We start from the raw sequence: 14,549 nt of genomic DNA on the forward strand, positions 1-14,549 counted from the left end.
GTGATCAGTTTGGTGGCTCACCTCTGGGCTCATTCCAGCAGGTCAGTGTTGTTCTCATATTGGGGGCCCCAGGGCTGAACACAGTGCATCAGCTAGCAGGGAATTAGGAGAACTGACTGCTCCCTCTCTGCAGTGCCAGCTCTGAACTGCAGACATTGAAACACCCACCTGCTTGCAGCTCTTTTGGAGCACTGTGTTCCACTTTACCACTAATACAGCTATTTAAAGAATGACACACTCTGGCTGCAGCAGCTTCAGTGTGGCCCACCATCTTCACCTTTGGTCTTTCCATCAGTGCAAAACATTGTTAAAAGGCATTAAAGATAGTACTGAGGGTTTTCCCACCTTCTAAGAAGCATCTGGTAATACAGGAATACTGCAGCAGCTTCAACACAGTTGTATCACCTCTCAGTCACCAGCATTCAGGGTTTAGTCAAGATTCTCTACTCTCTATATTGCAAGTAACAGAAAATAAGGCCCTGAGGGTTTGCCATAAGCCCTCTTTATGAAAGCTTTGCATGCAGTGAAGTTCTGTGCTCCTGTCAGTCCCCAAGACACCATGAGAAATTGCACATGGATCCAAATCTTCTTGCTTCAACTGAAAATAATTTTTTTATCAGTCTTAACCATTCTCAGCTCAGAATTGCTTTGGATTAGGAAACCCCATTGCAGTGAGTGCCCTGAGTGAGTGATGGACATTTTGGTTGATGCCCATTGACCAGCTGAGACCCAGATTATCCTAATGTGAGAGTCCTTTTGTTCCATGCAAAAAGCATTAAAGAAGATGAAGCAGCCTCACCTGCAGCTGTGGGCAAGTAGAATTTGGCACAATGGAAAAGGAATTCATGAATGTATATTATATATATCCCAAATCCTGGGCTAAACTGCAGTTGCCAGTCCGGCACAGGTGAGAGCAGCCCAAAGTTACTTTGTTCTCCCTGAAGACATTTATTGCTGCTAGAACAAAGAAATGCCCTAATCATTCCTTTCTGCCAGGCATAAACTTGTGCTAATCTGAAATCACTGTAGCTGCTTTCTGACAGACAGATTTCTCTATGCAGGAGTCCTCAGGGAGTAGACCCACTATATTTAAAAAGCTCATGAGAAACATTGAAGATGTCTTTTGTGTACACAGGAAGAGCAGCATATCAAATGAGAGCCATTGCATAATGGTCCAGGAAGGGCTGGTTTTCAAAGGACCAAACCTTTGCATTCACCTCATATCATGGGATTTGGCTGCAGGCAACCATGTCCATGAATCCTTCTGCTCAAGTTTTAGAGCAAAAAAATAGTTCTTTTTGATACTTCATTATTAGGAACAGTACTAATTCTCCAGTCTGAGGACTCTCTGTAGGGGCCTTGATGGCTTTTGATGAAAATTCATGTACAACTGTCACAAGTTGGTTGGTCTTCTCAATTCACCAAAACTTTTGTCAGTTTAGAAATTGTATGAACTGAAGCATTTTGACAAGCATAAAAGAAGGACAAGAATGCATCTAGTATGACAGAATATTGATGCTCATTGTATCACTTCTTTCTCTTATTTTCTATCTGACCTGAGGGACAAGACACAGCTGAGAGAAAATATCTTTTTCCAAAGAACTGCAGATACTGAGCTGGGATTCAGAGGGATCCTCCTAATAGGAGCAATAGCACCTGTCAAGCCAGTCTAAAACACCAGTGAAAATGAAGGTCAGCATGCTATGAGCAATGTTTTCTTTGAGGAGTGGGTTTATTTTCACATTTGTTCTCACACAATTACCTAAAGCTCTGGCACAACAACTGCAGGCAGAGCATTCTTTATGAAGTTTGTTGTATTTCAGTGTTCAATTCTCTCACTGAGTGACTAGATTTTGGCTGTAATATCTCTCTGGAAATATTTCAAGACCTATCTGTTTACAACAGTTGGCAGAAAGCTGCGATAAGCTCAAAGTCCTGTGATTATGATTCATTGCTGTGTGAATAATTTCAGTTATCAAGCTTGATTGTATCTCTACATGGTTTTGCACTATTCACATGTACACTGAGTGCATTCAGAGCCAGGGCTGTGCTTACCCAAATACCTTTTTTTGTGCTAAAGAACAAAAACCTGCCCATGAATATTTTAATATTTTTGGTGGTTTTTTTAATAGGTATTATATTCTTCTTCAGTTATACATTGTGGGTATTTCATTTTTATTCATGAATTTAAATATTTCCTATTTTTTTCCCCAGAAAGAGTTCTTGTGAGCTATAAATACAGCTGTTACATCATTTTACCTGTGTGGGATATGGCATTTCATATACCAATACATGATAAGTTAACCAGCACTCAAAATTGAATTCATCCTCCAAACCATGCTGCAATTAAACAATACCTGAGAAACAAGCATAAATATTTTGCTTTGGGAACCTGACAGATGAGGTAACCCCAACTGATGTCCTCAGCCCTCTCAGAAAACACTGGAGTGTAAGTCTCTCTTGCTCTTGAAAGATTTGTATGTACCCACATCTTCCCTTCCCACAGGAGCACTTTCCAGCTAGCCTGAACTGCTGGAAGAATTCAAGGGATGAGTGTTTTATCAGACCATGGTCTTCCACTTGTGAGACACAGCAAGTCTAATATTTCCTTCATGGGTCCCTTGAATCACACTAGTTTTCCTGCTCATTCCCCTTTCTGTTTCATGTTTTCAATATTTCTTATTAGATTTTATCCCTTTGACTTTGCTTCCCACCAAAGCCTGACTTCCTCCATGTCCAGGGTTTGGACTCTGATACAACTTGCAGCCATCCCACTCTTGGAAAGGGCAGAAAAAGCAGTGTTTGCCCAGGAATTGGTGTTTGTGCAGAAACTGCCTGCAGCCAGCCCCATTGCTCTGGGAATTCAGGGTGGAATCAAGGCAGTGACTATTTTTTATGTCATTTGCCACAGAACCAGTGACCTTCTGTGAGAATGGAAACCCTCTGGAGTCTTTCTGGCAGAAATATCAGATCTGCCATTGCAATCAGATTCCTCTTTGGATGGTTACCAGCCTTCCCAAATGCCCAATTCTTATGGAATACTTGTTAATTTCTGTGGAGAATGACTTCATTCTATCAAGCAAGATTCAGTCCACCCAAGTAATCCTATTGCTCAGAATGGAAGGGACAGAGCTGGAAAGGGCTGCTGGTGTGATCAGCCATGATACAGAGCAAGGAGGAGAACACTTCTGAGTCCATAGAGGGCATTATGTGAAAGCTTCTGTTTCCAGAGTCACACCATGGGGCTGAGGGGCTGGTTCAAGAGCACATAAACACTTTCAGACTCTCCCTTCAGAGAGATGGGATTTGGTGGAGTACAGGGGAGCTGTTTGCAGACAGAGCTGCCCAGCTGCCCTGGTGGCAGTGAGGTTTCTCTGTGCTTTCAGGCAGATGGTAACCAGCAAGTCAGAGGCAGCCACACAGGGCTCTCCTATTTTAGCTCTGTTTGGTGTTTTCTTTCCATCAGGTGTGGTCTACAACCAGCACATTGGTTTGATGAACACAAGCAAATTCTGCTGGGGCCTGTTGAGTTAAACCTGTCTGTAAACTAGGAGGAGCCAGCTGATGACCTGAAATGCAGGCAAAGCTGATGCATCCACAGCATTCAGCTCTCCCAAGATGGGAGGACAGGCTGCTACCTGAAAAGATGCACGTGAGAGGTTTTATCTGAGGAGCTCAGACACTGCTGGCCATGTTCATTTCTATACAGACCTTCTGTAATGCAGTCTTCAGATTAAGGTTGTAAAGGAAAAGTATTTAAGTTTTGGCTGACAGAAGAACTTTGCAAAAATTCAATCTAGAATGGGAAGGACAGGAACAATGCATAGGAACAACATTTTTCCATTATTAGATTTATTAGTTTATAATACATGTTCCCAGGCAAGAAGCAACTTACAAACATCAGTAAGGGTTCAATTGTTTTCTTATATATCCTGCAAAGCTCTAAACAAAAAAACCCCGAACAACTCAATCCCTTAATGTATATTAGTGTTACAAAGTTTTAAGGATGCCCTAAGCTTTTAAAGGGCTGAATATTCAAAAGTAAGGCTCTAGGGTAAATTAGTAAGATTTTTGTTAATTACAGAAAAATCACAGGAAGAATATCCATCAGACCTTGATGTTTGCTCATGACTTCATTACTCTTCACTCTTTTCTCCCTGTATTATCCAAATCAGGCTTTCTCCATACTAGGCCTGTGAAGATTATTCCCAAAGAGACAAGGGTTGTGTCTGCAGAGAACAGTGGCACTTTGAAGAAAGGGGAGCACAGGGGGATTGTGGGAGTGTGTATGTGTTTGTGAGCATGTGGAGATGAGATTTACACCTGTGTTCAGGACATCCTCAACCAGAGGATCAGCCTTTTCCTAGGTCCTGCTCACCACAGACAGTCAGTTTGGCCCAAGGAAAAGGAAAGAGGGTTGCAATGCCCCATCAACTCCTGGAAGATATTATATGGAAATATGAGAGAACCAGAACATCTCTGGTTTTACTAGAGAATTCAGATGTTAATGAAGCAAAAGTAGAGTTGTAGCAGAAGAGGTTGGTAGCCACAAGGCAGTAAAGCAGTAAACAGAGAGAGGAAATGCCACCAAAGAGGCAAGGTATTGAGGTGATGTTTAAAAAAAACTGCATATGGCACTCGATGCCATGGTTTAGTTGAGGTGTTAGGACATGGGTTGGACTCAATGATCTTTAAGGTCTCTTCCAACCTCATCATTCTGTGAATTCTGTGGGTAAAGTTGAGAGAAAGAACTAATTGTGTTACTGGGGAAGTGGGACTGAGGACATGGGAGAGGCCTGGGAGATGCCAGTGAAACGAGTCACACTGCACAGTGACAGCAAAAGCAGAGAGAAGTGAAACATCAGGGAGGTGAAGAAGAGAACATGAGCTTCTCTTAATTACATAAATTTGGAGCTGAAAGACTGTCAGAGCAAAAAGATACCTGTTTTCAAGACAAATCTAAGTGAATGTCAGGGCCAGAAAGGAGTTGGCTGTTTATATGTACTTTTTTCTTCCCAAACCTACCAAAAAGCCTGTTTTCAATTAAAAAATGAACATAAGGCTTTGCATGGCTCTGTAACACACAGGTGGTGGCCTCCTCTTAAAGGAATGCATCCACCACTATCCTTCTGCAATGCTAAATATGCCTGAAATCCTCTTATGGTGGTTAATCTCTAACTTGGATCTTGCTACTGATACACTCCTATGACAGAGGTCATATTTCTAATGACAAAAGTAAAGAAAGGAAGGTAGTAACATGGTGCCAGCAATGCAGTTGGATTTTACTTTTATTTTACAGCTTAGGGGTTATTCTAGCTAACAGGCTGCTTCTAGTCAAAACAGAACACAAATGCTCCCTCTGCTCTTCAGGGGGAGTGTTAATATGGATTATCTCAATGCATTCTAGCTGCCTGTGGATACATAAGCTTTCTGAATGCTTGCTTGTGATGGAAACTGTTCATTGTGTTTTGCAGGTACTTCTGAACTTTCAGCTTCATCCCGCTCTCTCCTTGCCTCGGATTTCTCTCCTATTTTCTTATGAGACTTGCTTTTTCTCAAATGCAATTTTTCTCTTTCTCGTCTCTCTTTTGCACCTTCAGGTTGCTAAAAGACAGGGAAAAAATAGCAGGGAATTACAAGAGATTCCTTCAAGAACAACAACAACAAAAGAGCTCATTATTTTATTTCACTAAGTAACAAAACGTTCCAGTAACTTCCTCATCAAGATCAGCTTTACCATGATGGGCTCAAATTCAAGGCCCCAGCCAGTCACCCTAAAGCTCAGCAAGAAGCAACACACATGCTTTGATTTTACTCTGTATATGATAGGAGGGTCACAGGCTCAGTGGACTTGAAGAGGAGAGCAGACAGGAGGGAGAAAGAGAGGAGATCTGAGATTTCAGCCCAGACTCCATGTTTCTATCCTTTCATGTGATCCATCTTTACATCCCTGAAGACTTCTCCGTGCTGGCTGTAAAGTAAGACCCCACTGAAAATAAGGTCTGAAGGGTTCTCAAAGACACATTTATATGAGAAAAGCAATATGCAGGGAAGGAGATGAATTACCTTCCCCACAGTGTTCACCTGTCTGATCATGGTGGTTTGAATTGCACCCACAGAGCTCTGAATGCAAGAAAATTCTCCATTTGAAGACATGGGTTTAAGCCCAAATTTCCTTTCAGATCTCTGATCTATTTCTCAGTTCTTTGAGATTCACAAGTCCTTCATAGCTCCCAAACTACAACTGTGACTGAGGGAATGGCAACAACTTGATCTTCTAGAAAAACAGATTAAAATACAGCTCAATACATCCCACTGCTGATTACAGAGGGGCCCTGGAATCCCTGCTTTTAACTGGAACTGAAGCCATAATTAATACATTGTGCTCACTCTACCTAATCATACATCAACTACACTACTACTCACTACTACTCTACTACTCATAGACTTTCCAGCCACAGGCATTTTTGAGAAGTTATAAATGATAAACCAGACAACCACTGGTGAACGCTGGCACGTGTGGCAATGTAAATTTCCAAATGAAAGCAATTCAGTAGTTCTTGAAGAGGAAAAAGAAGATTAGGGAATGAGCTTGAAATTTTGACTATGGTGTAACAGTGCTGTCATCATCATAATTCCGCATATCCTTAGACAATTGGTCATGCAAGGACTGTAATTATGGGACTGATCATGTAATTATGCTGTCCATTGAAAAGAAATTTTTCCCCCTTTTTTGCTGTGTAAAGAGAGTTGAAAATTACTTTTCCATACAAATTGTCAGTGTCGAGAACCTGGAACAAAAAAAAGGATACTTCCTTCTGTGGCTATTTGATGCTAATGTCAGAGTTATTCAAGCACAGATTTTTGAATAGAGTGACAATTTGATGGGGTTTTACTGATACTTAAAAGTGAGTTAGGATTTATTACCCTTTCTTTCATTGCATGATACAGCAGATACTATGCATCATAATAAAAATATATTAAAGTCTAGATAAAAATTGGCAATTGGCTATTTCATCAACACACACCAGACAAAATGCTCATGACTCTGGACAGAATGATGGGGACAAGGATGAAATGGGCAGAGAATCCCCTGCATGCCCTTTCAGTGAAAATATCTTCTGCTACTTATAGCAATAGCTGCTGCTGCAGCTGTGTGGTGACACTGCAGAAAGCAGATGGATGGGGTCCTGAGGGGTAAATGAGAAGCCTCTCAAACACTGCAGTGTCTGGCAGTGTTACAGACAGCTCCACATAGGTTAAGTCAGGTCAGCAGCTGTGAAAAAGTGAGCTGGGTCTTGCAGCAGAAGTGAAGCAAACCTGGGTTTGTATTGTCATGTTTTGTGGCCACAGCCATAGAAACCTCTGAAAACATTGCCACATGAGCCAGTGTGGTGTTTCATTTTGAGGATAAACATTCCCAAATAAGCCTGGACAGTAACACCTCATCAAGAATCCTCACACCAATGATACAACTTTAACCTGGTTTGTGCTACTTGTAGTAATTTGAGACCATATAATATGAGAAATTCCAGTTGGAGTTTATTTCTGCACTTCCCCCAGCAAAGTCACAGCAATTACACAAAAGATGAAGGTGACTTGGTTGGTTGGGCTTTTTTTCTTCTGTAGTGATCTTATTACCTACCAAAGAAACTGAGCGTTTGCTTTTGAGATGCAATTGCTTTTCAAAGGACTCTGCAAATTCCTGAATGGAGTTTGATCTTGTCTCTGGACATGAGCTGTCTGCTGAAGGTGTTCTGCTTGCCTTCCTGTGGCAGTGACATTTGACATCTTGGTCTTCTTGAAATTCCTTGGAGCCCCTGAGGTGGCCTGAAGATGAGCCTTTGGCAGAAGCATGAAGTCGTGTTGTATGGAGAGAGGAAAGCTTGGCCTGAAAAACAAAAGGTCTTTGTTGTCTATTGAATAGCAAAGCAGAAGACATAAGGCAGATTTTTTTCTGCCACAGACACTCTCCCAAACAGTGGTGCAAAGTAAAGGACCCTCTCCAGAATTCTGTATCTTTCTTTTTAAGTGTAGGAGAATCACACTGCCAAGAACTTGCTTTCTGGAAGCAGCAGGGGTAGAATTTCCTATTATTCCTGGGTTTGAGGATATAAGTTTTGGCACACAATGAACATTTCAAATGTAAAGTGTGCTGGGTCCTCTTAGTGTTCACTGATACGAAAAGGAACTGGGACTCTTCATAGCCTCAAAAACTCAGGCCTTGCACCTGGCTGCAGTTTCTAGGCAGGACTCTCAAAAAGCATTACCCAGCCTTTTGTGGCCAGATGAGTCAGGTAAGAGGTTTGACCCACAAGTGCTCCAGGTCTTATCAGCTGTTTGAGTTCAGAGTGTGACAGCAGACATTTCTCACCCACTTCTGTCAAGGTCTACATGCAGAAAAACTGCTTTATTGCCCAGCTTTGAATTTTCTGCATGTTTTTTGGGCATATTTGCCTTGAACTAATGAAGAAGCACTTTCAGGGTACTGAGGGACACATCGCTACCAAAGAAGTAGTAGGAAACAGACTTCTACAATTATATTTGCAGGACTGAAGTCAGAATGAGTAGATGGTTGTTTAGTTTTTGTGTGATTCAATTTTCCTAGGTCTGGCATGAAGATAAAAGCTATTGATCTGCATCAGCTGTGTTTAATTGAATGTCTGCAAAGGAGATTAAACTGATACAGAACTGCTGTGTCCTGTGCAGTCATGAGTTGGTGGTTTTAGAAGGGGACAGATGTAGAAGAGAGGCATGAGAAGGACACCACAGCTGGGAATATCCCAAACCTTGTTGGTGATTTTCAGGACGAGTAGCTGAACACAGGTAGATGCAGATGGTGAAAGAAAGAGAGATGGGAGGTACTGAAAATTATACCCCTGCAGGTGTCAGATTAAAGCATTCCAGGCACCCAGCTGCTGGCATGCATTTTTGAATGCATCTTTGTTTTGGCATCTTTGGAATTTTGAAGAAATTATAAGGAATTTCTTCACAGAAAAGATGCCTAGACATTGGAAGACAGCCCAGGGAGGTGGTGGAGTCACTGTCCCTGGAGGTGTTTAAGGAAGGACAGGACATGGCACTCAGAGCCATGGTCTAGTTGACATGGTGATGGATTGGTCAAAGGTCAGAGCTGATGATCTCAGGGGTCTTTTCCAACCTAACTGATTCTGGGACTCTGTTTTGTACAAGCCTGGTGAGCTACTAAGTAACCCTTCTGCTGGCTTTAAGGGAGCTGTGATTGTTTATAACAAAGGAAGGTTTATCCCACCAGTTCTGCAATGCTTTCTAAGAAAATCCAGAAGAAAATCCTACACTCAGTACAGGGTTTGTGGTGTCTGTATTGGTTGTTTTGTTATTTTAACAAACAGGGGAAAACTAAAACAACTGGGTATAGTGTTTACATTAATCTACAAACCTTGGACTGCAAGGGACCTGAAATATGTCCTGCACACCACTTCATTCACTCTGAAGTTGTGTGCAGGACATATTCCTGCTACTATAAATGTATTGGCACAACAGGGACCAATGCAGCCTTTCTCTGAATAGAGAGGCTGTGCATTCATATGGCTGTGGTTACATCACATTAGACAGGCTTGATGAGAACTGCTGAAAATAATAAATCTTGCACCTGACAGAAGTACCTAATATTTGAAGAGTGTTTGCAAAATCCATGGTATTAGTTCCATTTTTTTTTTTTCAGGCATAAGCTTACTATGTCCAGTATTATGGACTGTCTCTGAGAGTAGTGTTAATTATTTCTACTGTATTATTTTTACTTTGGTTTCAAACCAGTCAATGCAGCTGCAAGTTCTGTAAGGTCATATTGTATTGTTACTTCAGAAAGCATCAAAGCAATCGCATTGTGCTTGAGGGACAGGAGCACTCATGCCATGCCAGGCTCAACAAGCTAAATGTCTTCTCTGACATTTTAATGGCATCAACATATATTCTTTCCTGGAAATTAAAATTGTTTCACAGTAAAAATCACTGGTATCTGTTCCTAGAGGGTTTGGGAAAAAAACCCAAACCAAACACAGGAGGACAGCTGAAATGGGGGATTGTATTCTATCAATCTTGTTTTGCAAAGACTGTAAATGTTTTCTTTTACTAAGACATTACTTTTTAGTTTCCTTTCACAGATAGAATTACAGTTAAGCCCTTAACAAATGACTGCAGTTTACTTACTGATATGGCAGCAATGGTCCAGAAAGGGACAAGCTTTCCTCTGAAATGCCCATCTGCCTCAGTGGGCTAAAGGTAAAGATACACCAACAGGTCTATGCAATCATATTGCTGTGACTGTGCTTTCTCTCACGGTGCCTGTGCATGATACATTAAATTCTCCACTATCAAAATGGGGATTTTTTGCCAGTGCTGGGAAAGCCAGAAGCACCAAGGGATCTCAGGGATTGTTTCTTATTCCTATTAGTGTTCCTTTTTTCTGTGTTGGGCAAAGGCAACTCATGTTCAGTGTATCTATTTACAAAACAGCTAATCTTCTGCTAATTGCCAATCTCAAACACACAAAAGGTACACAAACAAAAATACTTAACACAACAAAAATTGTTGTCAGTATAATTTGTCTTATCTCTTTCTCAGTTTCTGCTGTAGACAAGTTAATTGTTTACATCTTTTGGGCTTGATCTGAGAGCTTGCACAGCTGTCAGTAAGAACATTAATCTTCAGTGTGTCAGCACAAGTGTTCATTGTTTGCTAGAGTTTACACAATGACCCCAGTATTTTACGGATATATTGGAACATCTGACATTCAGATGCTCTCCCATGGCTCCCAGAAGCTTACAGACAACCATATATTTCTTAAAAATGTTTTGGTCTGGCCTTCAATTGGTCTACAATAACAATTTTGTGGTAGATGTTCAGTTTAAGTTTAGTTCAAATTAAATGTCAGTAACTTCAATAGCAGTCATTTGTTCTGCTGCCACTCCTAGCAATTTTCTCCTGTGAGCAACAATGTCTATTTGAAGGTGGATTCATGTTTAGGGCTGTAAACTTCTTATCAGTTCTCCTTTGTCTCCAATCTTTTCCTTACAACAAAATGTCTGGGAGGTAAGACATGTTCTGAACCTAAATGATGTAGGGTAACTAGAATGTGACAAGGAAAGTCATAGCTGGAGGCTTCAAAAAAGGTATCACAGTTAATTTGTCTAAAGTTTGCCAGGGGAACAAGTTAAATAAAGGAGATGGAAACAGCTGACTTAATTATCCCCAGGCAGTTTTTGCAATCAGTGTTGGCCCACAGCAACACACAGAGCTCTGAGCTTTCCAGGACAGTGGAGTTATATGTTGTTTTAGCCTGACAGATTGGAGTTACCAATGTTTTAGCCTGACTTGCAAGTGACCCAGTGTAGGATGAATATAATTTTGTGTTCCCCTCTGCAAAGTGTGAATGACAATAGCAAAAGCATTTTGCAAAGCTCATCTCAGTGAGGTATACAAAGATACTGGGAAAAAAAAATAATGAAAACTGTTGTTAGTTTGGGAGTTATTCTTCAAAGCTTTATCCATACTTAGAATGGGGGCTGTACCACACTAGGATGCCACAGGAGTTTATTTTTGTCTTTGAGGTGGAAGCAGTGGTTCAGATGTCTCAGTATAGCACAGGAAAAACTACAAAGACCAACACAGCAGTTTGGAGCTGAAAGTCACTTTCCAGCAGAACCACCTTTCGTGCTCCCCTGAGAGCACTTTACTGTGCAGCATCAAAAGGCTGGTGGTGCTGAAGCAGTTCCCAAGGGCAGGACTGCTCTGCTGCCAGTGCCCTGAATAAAGCCTTGGATATGAGACCAAGTGAGCTGGCAGTGCTCTTTTGGCAGTACCATTGCACCTGCACAAGGAGCTTTTCCCAACAGCCGTGCCAGAACTTGCTGACTTGATTTTAGACAGTGGAGTTATCTCAATTTTCAATGTTGAGATAGAAGAAAGGGTACACTGTGACCTGCTGTGGAGGAATTAGCTTTCAAAAGAGAAGCACTCTAAGCTCAGTTATTATTCCTCCTGATAATTAGCACTGTTCTGATAAAATGAAGACAATATTTAAATAACAGTACCAGTGTTTTGAATCTTATAACAGTTATAATTTGCAATAATGAATCTTACAATAGTTATAATTTGGAGTAACTATGCAAAAACCACACATCCAGATGCAATAGCTCTCAAGTTACTACTCTGAACAAGGAGATGCTCTTACAGGAGGTATTTACAAGGCATCAGTAGTGCCCATTTGTTTAACTTCTGGCTTTGGTTAGACAACACATACGACTGCTCTTTACTACCAATTACTCAACTTCCAAATCAAGAGAACATTTCAAAATGTCACCACAAATTATAAAATACCCAGCCAAATATTCCTGTCTTATTCCTCCAGTCAACATCTGGCACTGAGAAATAAAGCAGTTAAAATTTACATCTTCTATATGAAACTAGTGGAGAAAGACAAATTTGTGTAAAGCATTAATGTAAAGGTCAGATATAATTAAGTATACACAACATCTTTAGCTTGTTAAACAGTAACATCAAAAAATCATAGTTTTTCTGTCAGCTAACTTAGTCTAAATTCTATGTGTGGATTCAGGAATGCAAGTATAGTAAAGTATTTGAATAGCTATTAGCTAACTCTTTAAATAGCTTTTGAACAAACAGAATATAAGGGCATGCTAATGCAAACACAAATATACAAGATGTGTTCAGCACCTTGCTGAATGGAAAGAGGTTTGAAGTGCATTCTTACACTCCAGTTTCTCTTGAGGCCTAAAGAAATCACATATGCATGGATCTCTGAGTGAAAAAAGTAAAATACAGTAAAATTAATTAACCTCCTTCCCCTCCCATTAATAAATGTTATGTATTCAGCATTTTGATGGAATACAGCAGCAAAGCTCTAGCTCAGAGTCTGTCTTGCAATCTGTGGCTGAGGTGAAATATAAGAGTAAATAACAAATGTGGTTGATCAGACCAGAAGTTATGAATGAAGGTTGTCTCTCCAGCCTGCCCATGAATTCAAAGAGGGAGGAAGTGGTTTTGGACTCGTTGGTTTTTCTTGGCCAATTTTTTTTTGGAAATGAAAAATCCCACAGCTTAGAACCTGACAGCTGCAGAGGAGAAGAACTTGAAAGGTGGAAACATAGAATGGCACAAAAAAAAGTTTGGGAAAGATTAGCTGCTCCTCCCCAATACTTTAGCATTTGCTTCATTGCAGCCATAATGATCTAAGGATATAAGTAAAAAATGGTTTGTAAGGAAACATAGCATCTTTGTTAAGACAACTGATGTAGTTGGAAAAAAAGGAGACAGGTTTGGACCACCTAAATGTTCTTTTAAAAGCTGAAATGAAAGCAACAATCTTTGAATAAAGAGAAGACTATGTACAGTTTTCAGTTTAACCTAATTTTGATCCTCACTTAGACAGTTGTGAGTGGCCTTCTGCACATGAACCTGCCCCTTTACCAACTGTTTTGTTTTAAGAATAAAGAATGTACTTCTACCTTAAAATCTTACTTCACAGTTTAGTAAGCTTTGTTATGTGTTGTGTCATTGTTTTCAGAGTCAGATGTTTTAAAACAGGAGGGACTGCATCCTCTAGCTTAAAACAGAAGTTACACTTACACTTACCTGAAAACAGGTAAGTCTCAAGGGGTAAAGGGTGAAACTTCCTGGAGTCAATATAGTTGGATAATTAGGTCAAAATCCTTTTAATACAGATGGAATTACACAGTTTTTCACATGAGAACTGACTTGTTACAGGCAGTCTTTATGTATGCAGGTGCAAAATGTTTTGATGTCTACCAGGTTGTGCTGAGCAGCCAGAACAGCACTGTAATGCATAGTTAGGCAGCTATTACACACTTCTCCTTACATTTCTGGGCCTATCATCACTTTTCCTGGAGTTTGCCAGTTTTCTCTATTCCAAGACCACAAAGGCTTGACCCTGTCAGACAGCTAAGCTCAAAAAGCAACTAGCAGCTGCCAGCAGGAACTGAATTTACTTGGCAAGGTGTCCCATACTCCTCATACATCCCTGGGGCCGTTCCTCTGGGGATGGAACTCACATTTATACATACACCATGTGCACACACAGAGAAAGCTGCACCCAGCTCTTACCGGTAGGGATGCTCTCCTCTCACTCCAGAGTTGTGGCTGACGTTTCTTGTGGCCTCTGCCTTCTTTCTCCTCATCGATCAAGTTGTGGCCCCAGAAGCTGCTCATCCATTTTGCAAAGAAAATATCATCATCCTCATCATATTCCATGCACAGATGCTCCAAACTTGGGGGAGGGGGGGGTCTCCCAGCCAGACAAGGCAAAGCCAGACAAAGGTCAAATTCCACCACCAAGCCAATAGCTTCACACTGTTCTGCCAACAAAGGAAGCAGACACACAGTTCCAACTACTCTTTCTGCACTGCCTCCCCAAAACCTGTCCCACTGCAGCCCCAGGCACTGTCTAAACATAAAGTCAGCCCTTTCTCATCTCTTTTCAACTAGGTTTCCTTTAACCTTTCCATTGCAGCAGTGTCCAATATGACACTGCC

The 14,549-nt window shown here is 40.9% G+C and overlaps 1 protein-coding gene across 1 annotated transcript; it reads right to left on the reverse strand.

Moving 5' to 3' along the window:
• Positions 1 to 5,403: 5,403 nt before the first annotated feature.
• Positions 5,404 to 14,277, reverse strand: LNP1 (leukemia NUP98 fusion partner 1). Its single transcript, XM_054628520.2, has 3 exons — positions 14,122 to 14,277; positions 7,646 to 7,891; positions 5,404 to 5,604 (listed from the first exon to the last, which is right to left on the reverse strand). Exons 1-3 carry the CDS (start codon positions 14,266 to 14,268, stop codon positions 5,404 to 5,406), a joined length of 594 nt encoding a protein of 197 aa, XP_054484495.2. The 5' UTR covers positions 14,269 to 14,277.
• Positions 14,278 to 14,549: the final 272 nt, after the last annotated feature.

This window comes from Agelaius phoeniceus, chromosome 2, assembly GCF_051311805.1.
Source record: "Agelaius phoeniceus isolate bAgePho1 chromosome 2, bAgePho1.hap1, whole genome shotgun sequence".
Lineage (NCBI taxonomy): Eukaryota > Metazoa > Chordata > Aves > Passeriformes > Icteridae > Agelaius > Agelaius phoeniceus.

Excerpts from the sequence above, each read along its gene's own strand:
- LNP1 (XM_054628520.2), bottom strand. The coding sequence starts at position 14,268 with ATGGAATATGATGAGGATGATGATATTTTCTTTGCAAAATGGATGAGC. Across the intron at positions 7,892-14,121 it reads AGAGGAGAGCATCCCTACCG|GCCAAGCTTTCCTCTCTCCA; the intron begins GTAAGAGCTGGG and ends TTTGTTTTTCAG. Across the intron at positions 5,605-7,645 it reads GCAAACGCTCAGTTTCTTTG|CAACCTGAAGGTGCAAAAGA; the intron begins GTAGGTAATAAG and ends CCTGTCTTTTAG.